Consider the following 20,247-nt stretch of genomic DNA (forward strand, 5'->3'; position numbering starts at 1 on the left):
AAATATGTCTTAATTCAATGTCTTAAATATGTCTTAAAATCACTTAATTCAATTAAAAGTGGATGCTTTCCACTTTTTAAGTAAAAATGTAACTCACCTACAAACTGCTATTTTTTTTATTCAAACTGTCTGAGGTCCTGAAACATCTCACACACACTAAAGCAGCCTCCTCAGAAGCAGGATGTGTGTCATGGGAAGGGAGAATCCGAGACCAAGGACTATACAGCACAATGCAGCCGGAGGCTTTGTATCCCACCCCCCACCCCTTAATATTATTTTAGTTAATGCAGTCATATTAAACAACTACATCTTGTTTCACACACACAAGCAATTTGAATCAATGGTTGTATCAGGAAGGGCATCTGGTGTAAAAACCATTGCCAAGTCAAAATCTAAGGATCAGATGATCAGCTGAATCGACCTCGAACAGGAAGCAGCTGAAGGACAGCACAAGCAATATAAACCTAACAGCGTAATCCATACATAGAATCATTAATGACTACACAATCATGTTAAAACGGCAGGTTTTCTTGTGATGTAATAAAAAAGAAATCGAGATAAATCATTTTAGGACTTTTTCCACCCTCGGTGTGAAAGTGAAAACAATCACATGAACCTTTTTTTTTTACAGAAAAATAGGAAAAAGTGCAGAAACTCATCGCAAATAATGTGATTTGACACCCATCAAATGTCAATAACATATGTTCCTTTTTTAGTTAATCTTTTTATAATCTTAGGAGGACACATCCAACACAACTATTTCATACATGAAAGTTTTTTTGTTTTGATTTGTGGTTTTTTTTATATATAAAAAAGGCTTTTGTTGACAAGATACTGAGGTCATTAGTTTCTCTGCAATGTACATAAATGAGTAATCATCAAAAAAAAAAAAAAAGAAAAAGAAAAAAGAAAAGAAAAGATAACTTGCTTGCTTATAGTCTCTGGCACATAAATATGTATTTCTAAGCCACGACATTTATACGCCATCTTGGTACAGCATTTAACAAAAATGCATTAACTATTCCATGCATTATATACAAAAAGTTTAACATCTCGTCACCAGAGAGATCGAATGAAAAACGGGTTAAAATAGACATGCATTCATTTGAATGAAATTACATGTAGTAGAAATCTCATCGAACATGATATCACAACAGCGAATAAAAACAGTCTTAATGGGTTTTAAACCCAAATATTTAGGTAGGCTTTTTATACAGTACATATACATTTCCGGTATGTAGATATTCATCTCCTTATCTTTGAAATCCACCCTACAAAGGGCAAATAGTTGCATTTCAAACTCTCATATAATAGTCATAAGTGCATGATTGTACTTTGAGTACGTTTCACAGAAGAGAGCTGTCATGATTTCATATGGCAGAAAACACACAGGAGCCCCGACAGCTTGTTTATGATGAATAAATTAAAGCATAATGGAATACTAATTGTGTGAAACCTGCTGGTACAATAAAGCTCACTACATTATTTTCCACTGAGAATGCTCTCAGATAGTTCTATAACGTGAGACTGCTATCAAATTACTAACTATTGATAGAAGGCCGGAGCTGATATATAACGAGGGATTGTTCAAATAAATACAACTGAACAGGTTGAAGGATGGAGGAAATATTAGTAAAGTAAATGATGGAAAAGTGATGAATCGTCCAGGATAAGTGCGTTATCCTTTTATAGGCTGATTGTCTGAAAAGCAGAGGTTCAATACCAAGACAGTAGCAGTTAAAGAAACTGATTTGGCATGTATCTGGTATACATAAAACGTGAAGTACGCCGGAACTACGGCTTAAAACTACATTATAAATAATGGATCAGCGCTGACATTGCAATTTAGTGCAAAGCTAAGCTTAACGTACGTCCGCGAAATAGATCCTAAAACTAATAGTGCCTGTTTATCAGGGTCTCATCTCTCCTTCTCTCTCCCTCTCTTTCTCATATATTTAATACATAATAGAAGGCAGGATTGGACCCCGGGTCACAGAGAGACCCATGTAACTTCTTTTGCATAAGAATTCACAATGAGGTTATTTTCAGGATCCTAACTGAACATGGCCTGATTTCCATTACACTACTAAAACACTAGTACAGTTCACTGAGGAGTCAAATCCTTAATACATAGCTCTTAAAATAATACAAAAGCGTGCGCATGATACGTTTTCTCCTTAGTCATATCGAGTGCTTAAAAAGAGCCGATTTTCCTTTGCGGAAAAATAAAACAAGGTGAAGTTGAAATGCAAACCTTAAGTAAGTGTACTTAAGAATAAAGTACAAAAAAAAAAAAAAGTAAGATTCAGTCAGACAGAGTGACTGATACAGCTGTTTGTTAGGAAAATGAAATTCTCGACACAAAAAGGGAAAATAAAAAACACTACAGTAACAAAGTAATGGTCCTAAGTTTTGCATTGCTTTGCAATGAAGGCAAGTGACGACGGGAGATTGTAGGATTTCAGTCTGCACCTGTAGATCAAAACAGGCCGCTCTGGAGTCATGCGGTGGGACCAGTGATTTGGCTGTTGTAATCGGCGGTCTCCATTTTGAGGATGTAGGGTATGATGCTGTCAATAGGTACGTTTCCGATCAGCCCGGTGAAGAAAAGTTCTTCCGTTATGCTGGAGCTCATCAGACGCAGAGCCGGCAGACGCATCAGCGTTCGCGCCAATCTGCCCATCCAAACAGAAGAAGCAATTAAATAAGGTAAAGACTATGACCAGAGTGCTGAACGAGGCAAAGATTAAAATACATACCTGTATGAGTCATCTGGATAAGTCTTCTGTACGTAATCCTGCAGCTCCATCTGAGCTTTCTCCTGAAACTTCTTGATCTGGCTGCTGCTGTTCAGGCCTGGGTGGTCTTACAGAGTGAAGGAGGTGTTTAAGCTTTGGGTTTTCTTGATAACATGATTGTGTTTTCATCTTATTAACTTCATGATAAATATTAAGCTGGAAAGTGAATGACTGTTTATTACTAACTTGTACTGCAGACATTCCACAGCGCTAAATAAAGATAAAGGTAAAATAAGTATCGAACACGTCGGAATTCTTCTCACTAAATATATTTTTAAAGGTGCTGTTGACATGAAATTTTCACCAGATGTCTGTAACAACCCAAGTAATCCATCCATACAAAGAAAACAAAACAAATGAGTTCGGACATTAAGTTATGTGTAATAATGCATTGCTCAAGTGTGATTTTGTCTTCGAATCTTAAATGTTCTGTGGACCTTCGGAGAAAAACGGTGACGTATTAGATACCTATTTTACCCCCATGTACAAAAGAATACAAAGTAAGATATTTTGTGGTGTAAAAGGAACAAAACATTTACTGATGGAACGGCATGTCTCTTTATATAACAACTCAGCAGCTAAGAGCGGTCTATCAAAGGCAGACAATAAAAACACCTCACCGAAAAATACACAACATCTAATGGCATTTGGGCAGACGCTGTTATCCAGAGCAACTTACATTTATACAGTTGAGCAATTAAGGGTTGAGCGCCTTACTCAGGGGCCCAGCAGTGGTAGCTTGGTGGCCCTGGGATATGATCTCACAACCTTTTGATCAGTAGCCCGACACCTTTCCAACTTTCCCTAATTCTTTAGCCTGTGTAAGAAAGAGTGTTCACCTGGACTGAAGAGGACGATGGCTTTCAGGTAGGCGTACTCATAGCCGTCCGTCTCCAGCTTGGCCATGCTGTTGCAGAACTCCTGCAGTTTCCAGATGTGCTCCATCACCAACTTCACTCGTTCACCAGACAGCTTGTCTTTAAGTATCACAGGAGTGATTAGTTACTGGAGCATTAAGGACTGTCACATTTCTCCAAAAAAAAGAAAATTCGTTTGTAATAACCAAAAACCAAAAGCATTACAGAGCTGACTTACCCTCCTGGATGTTGCTCTGCAGATGGTTGACGATGGCAGCCAGGATGGTGGAGAGGCTCATGACCTGGGCACACTGCGCCAGGCCGAGAGTGAACAGCTCATTCCAGCATGCTCGTATCAGAGACGTGTTACACTCCTGCCTGCAACACACCAACACATACATACATATTTTATATATATACATATATATATATAGATAGATATAGATATATATAGATAGATAGATATAGATATATATAGATAGATAGATAGATAGATAGATAGATAGATAGATACACTCAACATTAAAGATTAAAGATGCTCAGCATACAGTGGTTTACTTTCACATACACTGCTTGTTTTATTGTTTTTAAACAGCTCGGCTTTAAATATAGTTTGCTGTAACTTTTGTTAGGTTTGGGCAGCTTTGGCAAAACATGAAGACATTTCTACAGCAAAACTGTAGAATAAACTGAGCTCAAGGACACATTTGTTTCATGTCTAAAAAAATATTTTCATTAAAAAGGGATCAAATCGTTTACATATGATAGATAACACGGAATATACAATTAAAATTTCTTTACATTGACAACATTTTAAAGATTTAATACAACATTTAACCATCAAATCAGCGGCATCCAATAAACATGTGGAATTCTTTAAATTAAAAAGGAGTTACACTTAATCCAGTGTAACAGAGTGTGATTTCATCAGTCTTTAAAGTTTAATGTCACGAGGTACGAGATCCCGATAAATTCATACCCGAATTTTATAATAGACTATAATAGAGTTATGATGTGTTCATCACATCAGATTCTACAATGAAGTTCCTCTAAAGATAGACCTGTGGCGGAAGAAAATTACGGGTTCGTACAGAAAACAAGGCTGTGTAAAAACAAACGTTCCTTAAAGTGAGCTTACGGTTATGTTTCTTTATATATATATCCATTAGGACGACCCTTATGTTTCACTAAATCCACTACAAATTTGTAGCTCCATTTGATCATGAAATTATGTCTTGGTTCATAATGTGAAGAAAGAAAGAAAGAAAGAAAGAAAGAAAGAAAGAAAGAAAGAAAGAAAGAAAGAACGAAAGATAGATAGATAGATAGAGAGATAGACAGACAGAGAGATAGTGAGGTAAAGGGACAGACACACAGACAGGTATCGGGACAGACACACAGACAGGTAAAGGGACAGACACACAGACAGGTATCGGGACAGACACACAGACAGGTATCGGGACGGACACACAGACAGGTATCGGGACGGACACACAGACAGGTATCGGGACAGACACACAGACAGGTATCGGGACAGACACACAGACAGGTATCGGGACAGACACACAGACAGGTATCGGGACAGACACACAGACAGGTATCGGGACAGACACACAGACAGGTATCGGGACAGACACACAGACAGGTATCGGGACAGACACACAGACAGGTATCGGGACAGACACACAGACAGGTATCGGGACAGACACACAGACAGGTATCGGGACAGACACACAGACAGGTATCGGGACAGACACACAGACAGGTAAAGGGACAGACACACAGACAGGTAAAGGGACAGACACACAGACAGGTATCGGGACAGACACACAGACAGGTATCGGGACAGACACACAGACAGGTATCGGGACAGACACACAGACAGGTAAAGGGACAGACACACAGACAGGTAAAGGGACAGACACACAGACAGGTAAAGGGACAGATACACAGACAGGTAAAGGGACAGACACAGACAGGTAAAGGGACAGACACAGACAGGTAAAGGGACAGACAGACAGGCAGATAAAGGGAGAGACAGATAAAGGGACAGACAGACAGACAGAGAGACAGACAAGCAGACAGATAGGTAAAAATTCAGACAGACAGACAGATAGATAAAGGGGCGGACGGACAGACAGACAGACAGATAGACAGATAAAGGAACAGGCAGACAGATATGTAAAAGGGCAGACAGAAAGACAGACAGACAGACGAATAAAGCGACAGGCAGACAGACAGACAGTCCACTTAATTCCAGGTCTGAATAAGGCCAAAAACACATACAGTGACTCTCACCCGAGAGCTAGGAAGGCTGGGATTGAGCGTGCCCAGTGCATGGAGAGAAACAGCAGGCGGGAGGCGGACTCGCAAATATAATGGACATTCAGATACTCGGGCATGGGACTGGGCATTGTCAGCTAGAGAGGGAAGGACACAGAGACAGAGATTTGTAAACTCTTCCTTTGTTTAGTGATAAGGCTGATTTATACTTGTGCGTTTAAGCATATGTGCAACATGAGTTGAGCAAGTGTAACGTTACTGTGCTACGTGTTTGTGTCTAGTTGCTTATGGAATTGTGAAGACACACTGACTCTACTTCCACATATATTTTATCAAGGATTTCAAAAGAATGTTGTCTGTATGGTTCGTTAATATGATAGCAAACATGGCATCAGAAAAATGTGCCACTTTAACAATCATGAGAAGCAAAAAGAGAGAGAGAGAGATGCTGCTCTACTCAGCATGGGTATAAAATGACATGAGATGAAATGTACATACATAGCGATATTTACAGTATGTAATCTAGAAAGAAAAAAGTTGAATGTGCGTGTATACATAAACAAAAGGTCAATTATGTTAGCAGACGATTTATGAAAGAATCATAAATGGGATGCTGTAAGGGTTTATTATACTGTATGTGCTCTTTTATTATGCAGTATTCACACCGAAACTGTTCTCTACGAGCATGCTTTTAATAGAGAACAGCATGGTTTCACTTAGAGCATAGAATCTTTATTAAACCCACTACTTCACCTCTTCTGCATTTGTCCTTTTTTTTTTTCCCTCTCAGGTTGCATGCAATTACGGTAAAACACCTGCTGTGTTCACAAATACACACAATTTTAAACCGGTCATAGAACCAGAACCGGAATCGGTCATGCGTTCAGAAACATTAGGAGCCAGAAACAACAGCAGCCAGAAATCGCAGGTAAATAATTTTAATGGGGTAAATAGTAGAAATGATCAAGTGAGATTGAGGGCATATAAAATGCTACCATGCTCTAATAATTTCAGGTTTGGTTCTAGAGTAGACGTTGTTTTTCATGTATTGTCCTTATTAAAACATTTCATTGTGTAAACAAAAACACATGGCAGTGACATTTTGCTCACGTGTAGAGACGCACCTTAAAGTTGACGTGCGTGTCCGTGAGCAGAGGACCCTCCACTTCTATAAGAGGTGTAACCTGATCTCTGCTGATGACCTGTATAGTTGCTCCGCCCACACACTCCGCCTCTGACAGGCTTTGCCCCTCCCCTTCCTCGTTAGGGTTTAACGCTTTGGCCAGAGTGTCAAAGGCACTGTGTACAAACACACACACACACAAGGAGACTTCCTTTAACCCACACTGTCTGAAATATACAGATGCCTTCTCTCTCTCTCTCTCACACACACACACACAGAGTCAGTACCGTGTGATTTCACTAGCAGACTCCTCCTGTTGGCTGGCTGTAATGTCTCCATCCCCATTATTGAGTGACTCGCTAAGACTTGCTAATGATGTCACCACATTGGCCAGTGTGCCTAAATCCCCATGGCTGCTCTCTGTCTAAAGGTCAAATCATCATTAATTCACACAAGTTATGTAAATTAACCCAAGATAAGATTTTGTCTTAATTAGATTTGACTCATATGTACATTGGTATCCATGACTACAGTTCGATAGATATATTCATCTATAAAACAATGCACTGGAAGAATATGTTACCTTGGTGTCTGTTGCTAAGAGTAACGTGCCGTCTGCTTGGATGACAGGTTGTTGGATGTTCACCAGCATCCCAGGGTCCAGTAACCCAGAGCTATACAAATTATATATATTTAAACAACCAATTTTCAGTAATATTACAAAATTAATAATTTCAGACAGTAATATTACAAAAACACTCATTTTTGATTTGCAAAAAAAGCTACTTCTGAGCTAAGGGTGACTATGATTAAGCATCTCCACACCTGAAACATACTATGTGTTTGTGTTTTAGTGACTAACAATGTAACCCAAAGCATTCAGTAAAGAAATCAGTGTGTTACCGTGTGCCGTCTTTTTCTGTGATGAATGTCGGCGTTGCTATAAGGGGACTTCGCAAATCTTTTCGGATGTAGATCTTCTCAGTTGAGGCAGCACAATTCGCAGGTTTTTCTCTAGGCAGGTCTAACGGCTTCCTTTCGCTCTGCACAGCTGCAGTATCACACACAAACACACTTTAATCAGACACTTTATTAGAAACACCTAGACTGTACACCTTCTCATTCATGCAGTGATCTAATCAGCCGGCCATGTGATAGCAGTGCAATGTATAAAATAACGCAGGAATAATGTGCGCCCAGTGATTTTGACATCATGTGGCATGATTATTGGTGGCAGACAGGCTGGTTTGAGTATTTCTATAACTGCTGGCTTCCTGGGATTTTCACACATAACAGTCTTCAGAGTTCTTGAGAATGCACAACATATTAAACCTTGAGGTGGAATGGAGGGCAACAACAGCAGAAGATCACATCAGTGACCAAGAGAAAGCTGAAACTGCAATGAGCACAGACTCACCAAAACCGGACAGATGAAGACTGGAAAAAAGTCTGATCTGATGAGGTATGTGGTAGCCTAGTGATTAAGGTGTTGGGCTACCAATCGGAAGGTTGTGAGTTCAATTCCTACATCCACCAAGCTGCCACTGCTGGGCCCCTGAGCAAGGCCCTTAACCCTCAATTGCTCAGTTGTATAAAAATGAGATAAAAATGTAAGTCGCTCTGGATAAGGGTGTATGCTAAATACTGTAAATGTAAATGTAATGTAATCTCGGTTTCTACTGAAGCACATTCGGTTTCTACTGATGAATCCATGGACTCCGCTTTGAATGGTGTGAGAAATGTTTTCTTGGAACGCTTGTCTGTTAATACCAACAAATTGTCACTTGAATGCAGATTAATTGAGTATTGTTGCTGATCATGTGCATCGATTCATAGCCACAATTTATCATCTTCTAATGGCAACATCCAGCATGTCACAGATGAAACGTCATCTCAAACTGCTTTGTTGAACATGACAAGGAGTTCATTGTTTGTTCTTCAGTCGCTTTCCCAGTCACCTGATCCGAATCCAGTAGAACACCATTGGGATGTGGTAGAACATGAAATTTACAGCATGAAAGTTTCCAACATCATGAATAATCAAGGCTGTTTTGAGAGCCAAAGTGCCGCCATATTCAGTATTAGTACAGTGTTATAAATAAAATATCTGTCATATATGTCATTGTAATAGTAAGATCGATCGATCTGTCTGTCTGTCTGTCTGTCTGTCTGCACATGTGTAGTTGACTTTTTCCACACACTTGTGTGTAGCTTCATGCCAATGCTTTGGTGCATGCAAAAAGCTTCAGTGAAAGCATGTGTAAGGTGCAAGTATGTGCAAAGAAGAAAAAAAAACACCCACACTCCATCCTCATGCCCATCTCGAGGCACTTCCTGAGGCGGCAGAATTGGCAGCGGTTGCGATGGTGCTTGTTGACTACACAGTCTTGGTTGCTGCGGCAACTGTAGGTCAGACTTTTCCTTACGCTGCGCTTGAAGAACCCCTTGCAGCCCTCACAGCTAACAGCTCCATAATGCCTCCCTAAAAATCACCAAACCCCCACACACAGGTATTAGATATGCTATACACAAGAAGGTAAACTCGAATGTGATGACTCTTATTTGTAAGTGTAAATCTGTGTGTGTTATTACCGGAGGCTTTGTCTCCACACACGACGCAGTACTCTACAGGCTGTTGCCGGCCTAACTCTCCTCCTTTACCCAGAATTCTCTCCACCGAGACTGCATCTGTGACAAACTGCACCACCAAATAAGGAAAAAAGTCACGTATTTGTTCCATACATCATCTTTAACACGTGTACGGAGTTAGTTATATTAGTTAGAACCTATAACACAGGGATAGCTAGGCCAGATATTATTTGTATACTGGATTATTCTCAACATATCAGTGACTAGTAAAATTGTAGTGACATTGCAGTGTGCGTAATTAAGTGCAGCAGTGAAACAAATAGTCCACTTCCCAAACAATATCTTGTTGGTAGTTGATTATTGGTTGTTTTCCATAGATGTTGACAAGCAGGTCTATACTACATGCTGTGTGTACACATGTGCAGGCGTGAAAGTGAAAGTGACGTGACATACGGCTAAGTATGGTGACCCATACTTATGACCATAGAATTTGTTCTCTGCGTTTAACCCATCCAAAGTGCACACACACAGCAGTAAACACACACCCGGAGCAGTGGGCATCCATTTATTCTGCGGCGCCCGGGGAGCAGTTGGGGGGGTTCGGTGCCTTGCTCAGAGGGCACCTCAGTCGTGGACGGCCCGAGACTCGAACACACAACCTTAGGGTTAGGAGTCAGACTCTCTAACCATTAGGCCACGGCTTCCCTGTATTTCCCATGACGTACCTGTATTTGACCAGGTACCAGGCTGTCAGCTGTGGTAAAGATGAGCTGTTTAGTACTGGGGCTGCTGGGGGACGCCAGTATGACTTTGCCTGTTGCAGTTCCATCATGAGCAGCCAGGATAAACTGCTGCTTGGGCACGCTTGTCGGATCCACAGCCGTCACAATCTGGATCTTCTGTCCCGTCTGCTGATCCGTCACAATCTGAGCAGAAGCATGTTAATGTAATCAACTCCCCTCTTCGCTGCTAATGTGATTATTTGTATTATAGTCCAGAAAATGGAGCTCTCCTACATTTTATGAATCTACCTGCTTCTCATAAATCTTTCAAGGCAGTTTGGAAAAAACCCTTCACATATAGTTTTGAAGACCACGGACTTTCCTGAGCTGAAGTATGTTCTCCTTCTGTATCTCAACAGAATCAAAGTTAAAGTTATATGGTTATATTTATTGATTTCATCCACATTTAATGACACGTAGTAACGTAAAAGATTTAGAAGTCAACGTAACAGCTGTCTTTCCTTATAGTAGACTTATCTTGCAGACTACTGAATCCCTCCAGGATTTCACAATCGCAGAAATTAACGCAAAATCAAGCTGGAGGAACCAAATCCCTCTTCGATTCATGTGTATGAAACATGAGTACATTCATATAGTCAATATGTATATGTCTTCACTGGTAGTAGTTTGAGAGAAGAATCCTGTACTTGTAATTTTGCCAATTCAGGTAGTTTTCTTTATAAAAAAAAAATTGAAAAATTGAAAAATTGAAAAATTGAAAAATCAATCCAAAAGATCCTGACAATGCTATGTCTAAGATTTTTTTAATGAGCAAATGACCTAAAATAAATAAATATAAATAATACAGCAACCAATTTTCATTTGATCATTTGTTTTAATGAAATATTACACTCTGTGTGTGAAGACTTACAAAAGAAGTTCTATCTCAGTAAAATTCTCCTGTTAGGATGAAGGTATAACACATACGTTTAGCTAAAACTAAATCTCGTCATGATTAACCTATAAGTTCAGAAGACAAACTAGTGCAATGAAGGAATAAATGCAGTAAAAGTGCACATTGAATCGAATTTCCTTGTTAAAGAACGTGACCTTTCTCTGCACAAGCAAGTTTCATATTTGAAGCCCGTTTGTGTGACTTTTTTTTTGCCCCGATTCAGACCTCTACATTAAACAGGGGAAACACTGTTTAAAGGGTGAAGTGGAGAATAAATGCAGGCTGTTATGCAATTAAGTTTGCATAACATATTTTTTTTTTAACTAGTCGTTTCAACACTTCATTAGTCAGAACAGAGAAAGAGTAAATAAAATAAAAGTCATCTCTAGCTCTCAGGACTGAGTAAATCATTTATTTAAATGCTGGTGATTGGTCAAGACAGAAGAGAACCACAGTCACTGAACTACAAAAAGTCTGGTGACTTCCTCTGATTTTATATATTTCAAATAATATATGAGCTGAAATGGAAATATGCAAAAATATGTCATTTAAACAACCTAAAAGCGAGTGTTTGCACCTTACTAATACTTCCCTGATATTCACTTCCAGCCCTAAGTCCAAAACATGTACAAATTTTCCAGGACGCATGAAAACTCATTTTATAATATTCCTTATAAAAGTGACCCATGTGTAGAAATAAAAGTCAAGTACCTACCTGTATTCTCTGTGGTGTGGTGACAGAGGAGTCAGTGGAGATGATCTGAATGCGCTGTGGAGAAGCACTCATCAGCGGGCTGTCTGCTGGAGATGCCTGTGTCTGCAGAGCACAAACACCCTTAGACATTTAAATCAAAACGTGCATATCACACACAAAGCAAATAAGAGAATGGGGCAAGATGTCCTCTCGTTAAACTCGTCCATTGCGGGTCATAATGTGTGCCTTGTTACCATGGAGACCAGCCATGCAATAAAAAGAGCCACAAAGAGCCGTACAAACACGCATGCTGGTGACTTTCACACAAAGTAGAATAATATATTTTTACAGAGATTTTTTTTATACCAACTTGAATCCAAAATCACATAATCCAATGTCACGTGGCGTGCTAAGCTGTCAAATACCAGTCATGGTATTGTTGGCTTCTGGTGTGTGGATTCTCTGTGAACTGGTTTACTGATAAGTTCAAAATCAAAAGGTGTTGATCAAGAGCAGCTGAGACTGATTATACATTGTGGTAGAGCGAGTAGGATTCGTCTGAATCGCTGCTGGAGCAGGAGGGACAGATTAAAATTTCTGCTGAAATAAATGGGATTGGTCTGATTCTCTGTTGGAAGAGTGGGAATAGTCTATTTCTGTAGGGGTTGGAGGGCTTGATCAAACTTTATGCTGAAGGTGGCGGGTTTGATTAAACTTTCTGCAGGAGGTGGCGGGTTTGATTAAACTTTCTGCAGGAGGTGGTGGGATAGATTAAACTTTCTGCAGGAGGTGGTGGGATAGATTAAACTTTCTGTAGAAGGTGGTGGAATTGTTGAAACATTGGATAACTCTTTCAAGTTTTTTCAGACTTCAAATACATGTGCATGCCATGTGTACTGTACAATCCATTTATATAATAAATAAAAAAACGCATCCTGGATAAATCTTCTATTTCAAGAAATAACAAGGCAGAACAATTCTGATTAAGCTACACTTTAAACAGAGGCTGGTGTCTCACTCAGTCTATCCTTCACATTTACACGAAGGTCACTCACCTCGGCTACCTGCTCAGTGGTCACTATCTGCTGAGCCAGCATCGCCAGATTGGTTGTCATGCTGATATAAGATCATTAGCAGTGTCTTACTGAAGCAAGGCCACTGCTGCATCTGTTATGTCCCGATGGACCTGTTCACCAGATGAACAGCACATGTCAAACATTACACTGCACTCATACAGCTATGTACACAGAAACATTCACTGAATCATCTGGCATTGTTTAGCATGCTCACCACATAAAGGTTTTTAGTCTGTATATTACCTGTACATAGTCTGTATACTATGTCAGTACCAGGATTTTTAAACAATATTGAGGTAACTATAAACCAGGGGTGTCCAACCTTTTCTAGACAAACCTGGTGCAGGTGTAGGTTTTCACTCCAATCAAGCAGGAGCCATTTTAAGAACAGGGCAACAAGCCCGGCCATGGTGTATGTGGTGTTTATTTTTATTTTTTTATGTTAAATTGAAAACCAGAACTCACCATTACCAATTTATCATATTTCCTATTTTTACAGGGTCAACCAGAAAAGTCAGCTCAGAAATAATGTTATTTAAAGCTTTATGTAACATTATAAGCACTCGCTGTACAGAATGTTGCCTATAACATTATAAAAAAAAACTTCAATTCAAAAAAATTCTATTCAATTTATTAGTATAGCGCTTTTAACAATTTCCCTCGGTCTCAAAATAAAAAAATAAAAAAATAAAAAAGCGAATAAGAAATGTAAACTCAAGATTTATTGTTTTGTTTTTACACTATTCCAACTATTCAAACACTTGAAATAACAATAAAAGGGTGTGCGCTTCACTGAGGGTTAGTTTAAGGTGACTGCACAGACAGCATGCTTACAAACTCGACATTTGGTAAATCATCGGTGCTATTAATGTTTAATTTCAGTTTTAAATCTGATATACTACTGTAGCAGATGTACTGCTGTACTGACACATCACACTCCAATCTCCCACAGTTTGGTATCATCTTGCACATTTACAGGCAATGCTTTTTTTTTTTAATACTGCTCCCAATGACATTATGACCTCCAAGTCAAACTGATTCATTACACATCAATATTCAGTTACTTTATAGATATACAGAATTATTGTGAAAGTAGAGTGCATTGTTTTAAGAGTACGGTTAATTACTACATGTACTGTACATGCTCATGTCCTTCTAATACACCCCTGTGAGGTATACACAAAAGCAAATGGTCGTTTTAAAATGCTATCATATTTGAATTCACATAAGTCATCTGTCCTAATGCTCCTGCTGCTCTTGAACGCTGCATCTTCACTAAGATACTGAACCTAATATCATGTCATAGAGCGTCTATTAAATATACACATTAAAGCAATATTTGTCTTTTAATCTATTTTAAAAACTTAAGTATTTTTTTTATTTAGAAACGCTGACTCGAGCTGTATTATGACAGCAGAGAAACTACAGAAATCCCCACACTCCTATAAGAGGTGCAAAAAGACACAAAATGGTGAATCTGGCGGAATGCCAAAATAAGGACACTCAAATATTGCATGCAGTTTCTTAAAATCAATTTGAAACATTTTTTTTTTTTTTTATTTTCCGTCTGGAGTTACTTAATGCAACGTCTATCGAATTACAAACAGATTCGTGCATACTGTATATTCGGATAGGGGGAGAAAAGGAAAAAACAAAAACATCCACCCCGAGAAGGCAAAGGTAAAAGGGTCGTCTTATTTCCCCACCCATATTGCGACAGATCCCGCCCTCTGTGATATGATTGGAAGATCTTCCAGACTCTTGCGCTTGGATTTGCCACTGAACCGTCCAATCAGGCAGATCATTTGTACTAGCCAATAGCAGCTCAGAATGTCGGTTTACCGCAATACGGGTAGAAACAAGTGAACGGTATAGAAGTCAGGCTTTGCAGCACACCGATAGGGTTAGCCTACTGGCTAAATAGGCTAATTCTCAGTCCACTACGTCGCGCGCATATATTTTTCCTATAAAAAAAATTCAGCTACATTCTACCAGTGTTTGTAAAAAAGTATATAAATAAATAAAATAAAACAGCTGCTGAGGAAGGTGTGTGTGCGCAAAAGATGGCACAATGTGATCGACACACTTGTTTTCAGCCAGCAGCTAGTAAACATGCGGTCTTGTCAGCACCACAGGGCCCGTCATTAACGCTCCGTACCACCGGGATCCTTCCACGAGCTGATAAACGACAGAAAAACGCTTTTTATCTTGCCTATTTAACGCACCGTCCACGGTCGCTGTGAACAAAAAAATACAAATACGACTTACCTATGAAGTTAGTTGACGTATTTTTATAATCGTTACGATTAATCCAAATGATTTGTTATTGTTTTTCTCCTGTGAAAGGTCATAGTTCGTGACCCCGTTTCGGCCTGCTGGGAGTTTTTTCTCTTCCTCTCTGTCGCGCGCTCGCGCTCTGCCCCCCTTTTTCGTCTTCGCTCGCGCGCACCAGCCACGACGACCAAACGCTGCTGACGTCATCCCGTCTGCCGCCACAAACGCGCGCTGATTGGTGGATTTCCACATTGAGCTTTAATAACACAGTGTGCACTTAAACAATACTGTCAGACTGGTGCACTGCACGTGACCGCCCTGTAATCCTTTGAAGCTCTGATCTGTTTTCGTTGTTTACATTGTAATGTAATGCCTTCAAGAAATGATTAAATAAGCCACTAAATACAAGTACAAGAGCATTTTCTGTAGATTTAGCTTAGTGTGACCAGCTGAAAAAACACAGGCTGTGCTGCTCAACCAGTCAGAACATCTTTACCAGCTGTAATAAGGTTCCTAAAGTGACATTATGCACAAAACGGCACACAGGTACAGCAATCAGATTAAATCATCTGAAACACTTTAGTGATCAATATAGAGTTAATGTAATACAGAAGCTTTTATGTGCTCTGTTGGCATAACAAGTTATTGCATATTGTATTGTATTGTATTGTATTGTATTGTATTGTATTGCCAAAGCAAGTGAAAAACGAAGCATTGGGGAAAAACTCTCTCTCTCTCTCTCTCTCTCTCTCTTTGTGTGTACAGACAACAGAGGAGCTTTATATGGAACATCCAATAGGGATCAATAAAAAATTCTAATCTTCTTTTCCATTTTGTCCTCAAAGTCATAGCAAATAATGCACGAGAGAATATGCATGAGATAAAAACTGACTACAAAAGTAGAAATCACGCTTTGGTGAATTCGTCAAACAGCACTTTATTTTCAGCACAGCGATACCCAACTTCGCCGCTAGATGGCGCACAAAAAACGCACGACCCACTTTCGATTCTGCATGAGCCACGATTGTGTACCAACGTTTTGGGGTTGATACGTTTCCTGCGTCTCTTACAAGCCAAAATCCAGATGGATGCGTTTGAAGAGGAGATGCAGAGTAATTGCTTAAAGAGCCCTGGACACTGACAACCTACATATAGCAACTTCAACAAAGAAAAGGTGCGTTTCAAGGAAGTCATCAGATCTCATGTTGTTGTTGTTAAATAACATTGTAGCTGATGGTTTCCTCCAAATCTTATTTCCGGTTATTTGAGCTCATGCTGCAGGTTTTCTACATAATACAGTTTAGATACAAGTTAGCTACATTATTATATATACACAATAGATATGGGTGTATACATCAAAATAACAAAATTAGCTGAGATAGTTTTCTCTTTATATAATCAGTCTGATCTGTTTATCTCTGTGGTGTAAACAGACAGGTGCTACTTTATAAATTGTGCTGTGTTGTTTTGTCTGGTATAATTGAAGTGTAATTATTTGTTATATTAAGCACACAAAATGTTATTGTAGCTGTGCAGTGTAAATCATTTCTTCAGTGTGAGTCACTTATTGTATTATAATTCTAGTATTATAGTTATAGGTTGAATTTTTATATTTTTCTTAAACAGACTGTCGTGTTGAAGATATGCTGATGCGCTCGTTTGCCTGTGCAAATGCTTTGAGGCACTTTTGGGTGTAACCATCGACAGTAAATACTTCTTCGCAGCGTTTGAAACAGGAGTGAGACTGCGAAACAAGAAGAGAAACATTTCGGATGGTTTGTGGCTGAACTTGTGTCTGCAGGAATGGTGATCCGTGGCCTGTGGGTTTGTAAAATCCGTTTGGTGAAGCACTTTGGGCTGACCCAGGTCCTGTGCCTCCTGGTCTTTGTCTGCCTTTTTGCAGGTCTCTTCATCGATTACATAGAGTCATGGGTTACTTCTCTAAGAATGAATGGAGTCGGAGGTACCCACGGTGGGATTCTTCCTCAGAGCGTGCCCCCTACACGTCCAGAGGAATACCTCCTTATGCCAAGTCCGCTTGTTTGCCAGCGCGCAAAGCCCTATCTCATCACCTTGGTGACCTCGGCTCCTGCGAACAGGAAAGCTCGTCAGGCAATCCGTGACACCTGGGGTGGCGAAGTGCACGTGAGAGGTTATCGGGTCATGACTTTGTTCATGTTGGGGCAGGCATCAGATCCTGTTTTGACCAAACAACTGACAGATGAGGCACGGGAACAGGCAGACCTGGTGCAGGGTCGCTTTCTGGACTCCTATGCTAACCTGACCTTAAAGACCTTGTCCATGTTAGCTTGGGCACGGCGTTTTTGCCCTGAAGCACGCTTCCTAGCCAAGGTGGATGATGATGTAATGTTCAACCCTAGTGCACTGCTACAGTACATCAACATCAATTGGGGGGCACAAGAGCGGGAGATTGATGAACTCTACCTCGGTCGGGTTCACTTGAGGGTGGCACCGGATCATAATCCAGCCAGCAAGCACTATTTTTCTAAAGATGCTTTCACAGGTACTGTCTTCCCTGATTACTGCAGCGGTACAGCGTACGTGCTTTCCCGTCCTGCTGTGCTTAAGCTCTCTCTGGCAGCAGCTGCCGCACCGTTGCCCAAGCCCCTGCCACCAGAAGATGTGTTTGTAGGTTTGTGTGCCCACACAGCCGGCATCACACCCACCCATTCCCCACTTTTCTCTGGAGGACCACCCGTGCCGTATTCACGCTGCTGCTACCAGGCCATGGTGTCTGTCCATCATACCCAACCTGAGGAAATGCTCCAGTACTGGGCAGACATGCATTCCAAAGCTCCATGCTCCTGGGTGGGCGTCCGGACTTCACTTGGTGTTTGTAAATTGAGAGCACTTCTAGGAGACTTGTTATGGCCTGGATTATAAATATGGAGAGCCAAGAAGATTATGCAGTATTTCTTAGACACACACGCTTATAGAGCATGAAGAAACCAAAATGGATCTATGTGCCAAACTCCCATGTATAGTTGTTTTATAGTTTTATCTTGAATAATGTACCAGTTGTCACATACTTGAATGTCTGTGCTATTTATTACACTCCCTCTACAAGCACTTGTTTTTCACCTTCAAAAACACCATACACTTTTTGTGCTTCACTACAACACTGTCTGAATTTATAGCTAGATATTTTTCATGACTCATGTTTTACAACTAGGGTATAGCAACAAAATTTCTGAATGCAAACTTAAGTGAGATTTCTGGGCTTGACCACTTGTCTTTCAACTTTCATATTTTTGGATTTTGATGATAAAAAAACAAATATGTTTGAGTTGAATATTTTCTAGGAAGAAAGATGTTAAAATGCATCTTTTGACCTTGCTCTCAAAACCTGTGAATGGCTTTATGCAGTGGAACACTGAAAGACAAGACTGTGAATATTCGTAAGAGCTTTTGCTATTACTGCTATTATTTATATTACTGAATGCAGTGTGTATTTGCGTATTTTTTTATTACACTGGCTCATGCACATAGTCAAATGTGACCCATCACCACTGGTGGATTGATGCAAATCCGTAAGGGTGGGGAGCAAAGCAGAAAATAGTTTATTGTAGTTTTATCCACATCCAGATATATAGCTATGTTCAGGGACATTTAATCTGTTAAGTCACTGGGATAATGCTGAGGTATCCAGGACAGCAAAATGCATAGTTACATAAAGTGAAAAAAATCTCTCACCACACAAATCTGAATATGTGAAGAGGTATGCAAGTTCCGGTAATTAGGGGACGATGTGGAAAATGTAAATAATCAAAAGAACACGGATTCAGGCAACACATTTAAGGAACAAAGGTTAGATGAGGAGCTTTATTTAAAATCAACACATTTGTGCCTATGGATCCTGAGTTTGGGTTACTGTTTGTGTGGAGAAGTTCTTCCTGTGTCTGTGTGGATTCCCTCTGGGTTCTCAACTTTCTTTCTACTGTAAAAAACTTGCCTGTTTCTGGATTGCCTCAAAATTTGTGGAAACTAAATTTCTCCTGATGCCCTGCAATGGACTGGTGTTTGATTAAGTGTGTGACCCTGAATTTAGTGAATTTATGTTTTTCTTGCAATTGTGCCCTGGGATAGACTCCATGTTCCCTGAGACCCTGTACAGAAAATGGATGGATAGTTGGAAGGAAAAAAGAAGATAGCACTGCATATTTATGCTTACGAATTCAAATGATTGCAACTCCTTGTTAGTTTTTTTTTTTTAAGAATTATTTATAAAAACTATCAGAAGTAACTGTCCGGGCTGGACGTTGATATACTAACACAGAGAAATCGAGTGGAATTAATATCAATTAATATTAATTAATTTCACAACAACTACTGAAAGCCATAATGATGTGATCAGAATCTGTATAACAAAAATTTGTGTGTGTGGGGCTTAACATTTATAATAAATTTCCACTTTTTTTAATGCTCAATTTTACATTTATGGTCAAGTAAACGTCTTCTATATCATCACAATGGAGCTGAACACACGGCATCCAAGATGCTCGAAGCATATAAAACTGGATGTGCAAAATGTATGTTGTAATAATATAATATGCTTATTGAAATAGTGTATTGTGTTAAAATGTCCTCTTGGTTAGTACTGCCTGCTTTGTCTTATCTAGAGACCTTCTGTGACTTTGTGTTATCTTTGTGTTATCCGCTTAATACAATGCGAGATACCTGTAACAGATTTCAAAATAAAACACTCTTACAGACTGTGAGCTTATGTATTATTAGTCCATCTCATCTCAGCAGGAAAATGCAGACACGTATTTTATGCCGTTAAACAAGACTGCTACAGTCTCCTCCAAAAGTATTGGAACAGCCAGGATGATTCATTTGTTTTTGATTAAAATAA

The 20,247-nt window shown here is 39.6% G+C and overlaps 2 protein-coding genes across 6 annotated transcripts; one reads left to right on the top strand and one right to left on the bottom strand.

Moving 5' to 3' along the window:
• Nucleotides 1-684: 684 nt before the first annotated feature.
• nr2c2 (nuclear receptor subfamily 2, group C, member 2) lies at nucleotides 685-15,548 on the bottom strand. Of its 5 annotated transcripts, none has more exons than XM_060881526.1 (16): nucleotides 15,366-15,548; nucleotides 13,077-13,207; nucleotides 12,043-12,144; nucleotides 10,376-10,576; nucleotides 9,654-9,759; nucleotides 9,364-9,543; nucleotides 7,965-8,112; nucleotides 7,645-7,735; nucleotides 7,349-7,485; nucleotides 7,063-7,237; nucleotides 5,954-6,075; nucleotides 3,894-4,033; nucleotides 3,638-3,775; nucleotides 2,985-3,008; nucleotides 2,760-2,865; nucleotides 685-2,675 (listed from the first exon to the last, which is right to left on the bottom strand). In XM_060881526.1, exons 2-16 carry the CDS (start codon nucleotides 13,134-13,136, stop codon nucleotides 2,501-2,503), a joined length of 1,905 nt encoding a protein of 634 aa, XP_060737509.1. In that variant the 5' UTR covers nucleotides 13,137-13,207; nucleotides 15,366-15,548; the 3' UTR covers nucleotides 685-2,500. The 5 variants fall into 5 exon arrangements, with proteins under 5 accessions (XP_060737509.1, XP_060737512.1, XP_060737511.1 ...); XM_060881530.1 differs by having other exon boundaries at nucleotides 2,538-2,675; nucleotides 2,760-2,902; XM_060881529.1 differs by lacking the exon at nucleotides 13,077-13,207.
• An 804-nt stretch (nucleotides 15,549-16,352) lies between these two features.
• Nucleotides 16,353-20,208, top strand: b3galt4 (UDP-Gal:betaGlcNAc beta 1,3-galactosyltransferase, polypeptide 4). The gene is made up of 2 exons (XM_060881939.1): nucleotides 16,353-16,545; nucleotides 16,998-20,208. The coding sequence occupies exon 2, from the start codon at nucleotides 17,175-17,177 to the stop codon at nucleotides 18,273-18,275; it is 1,101 nt and encodes a 366-aa protein (XP_060737922.1). The 5' UTR covers nucleotides 16,353-16,545; nucleotides 16,998-17,174; the 3' UTR covers nucleotides 18,276-20,208.
• The last annotated feature ends 39 nt before the right edge of the window (nucleotides 20,209-20,247 follow it).

The sequence above is a fragment of the Tachysurus vachellii genome, chromosome 11, assembly GCF_030014155.1.
Source record: "Tachysurus vachellii isolate PV-2020 chromosome 11, HZAU_Pvac_v1, whole genome shotgun sequence".
In the NCBI taxonomy this organism is placed as follows: domain Eukaryota; kingdom Metazoa; phylum Chordata; class Actinopteri; order Siluriformes; family Bagridae; genus Tachysurus; species Tachysurus vachellii.

Coding starts and splice junctions, on each gene's coding strand:
- nr2c2 (XM_060881526.1), bottom strand. CDS start 13,136: ATGACAACCAATCTGGCGATGCTGGCTCAGCAGATAGTGACCACTGAG. Junction 9,760..10,375: donor TGGTACCTGGTCAAATACAG/GTACGTCATGGG, acceptor TTGGTGGTGCAG/TTTGTCACAGATGCAGTCTC. Junction 7,486..7,644: donor TCTTAGCAACAGACACCAAG/GTAACATATTCT, acceptor TTTGACCTTTAG/ACAGAGAGCAGCCATGGGGA.
- b3galt4 (XM_060881939.1), top strand. CDS start 17,175: ATGGTGATCCGTGGCCTGTGGGTTTGTAAAATCCGTTTGGTGAAGCAC.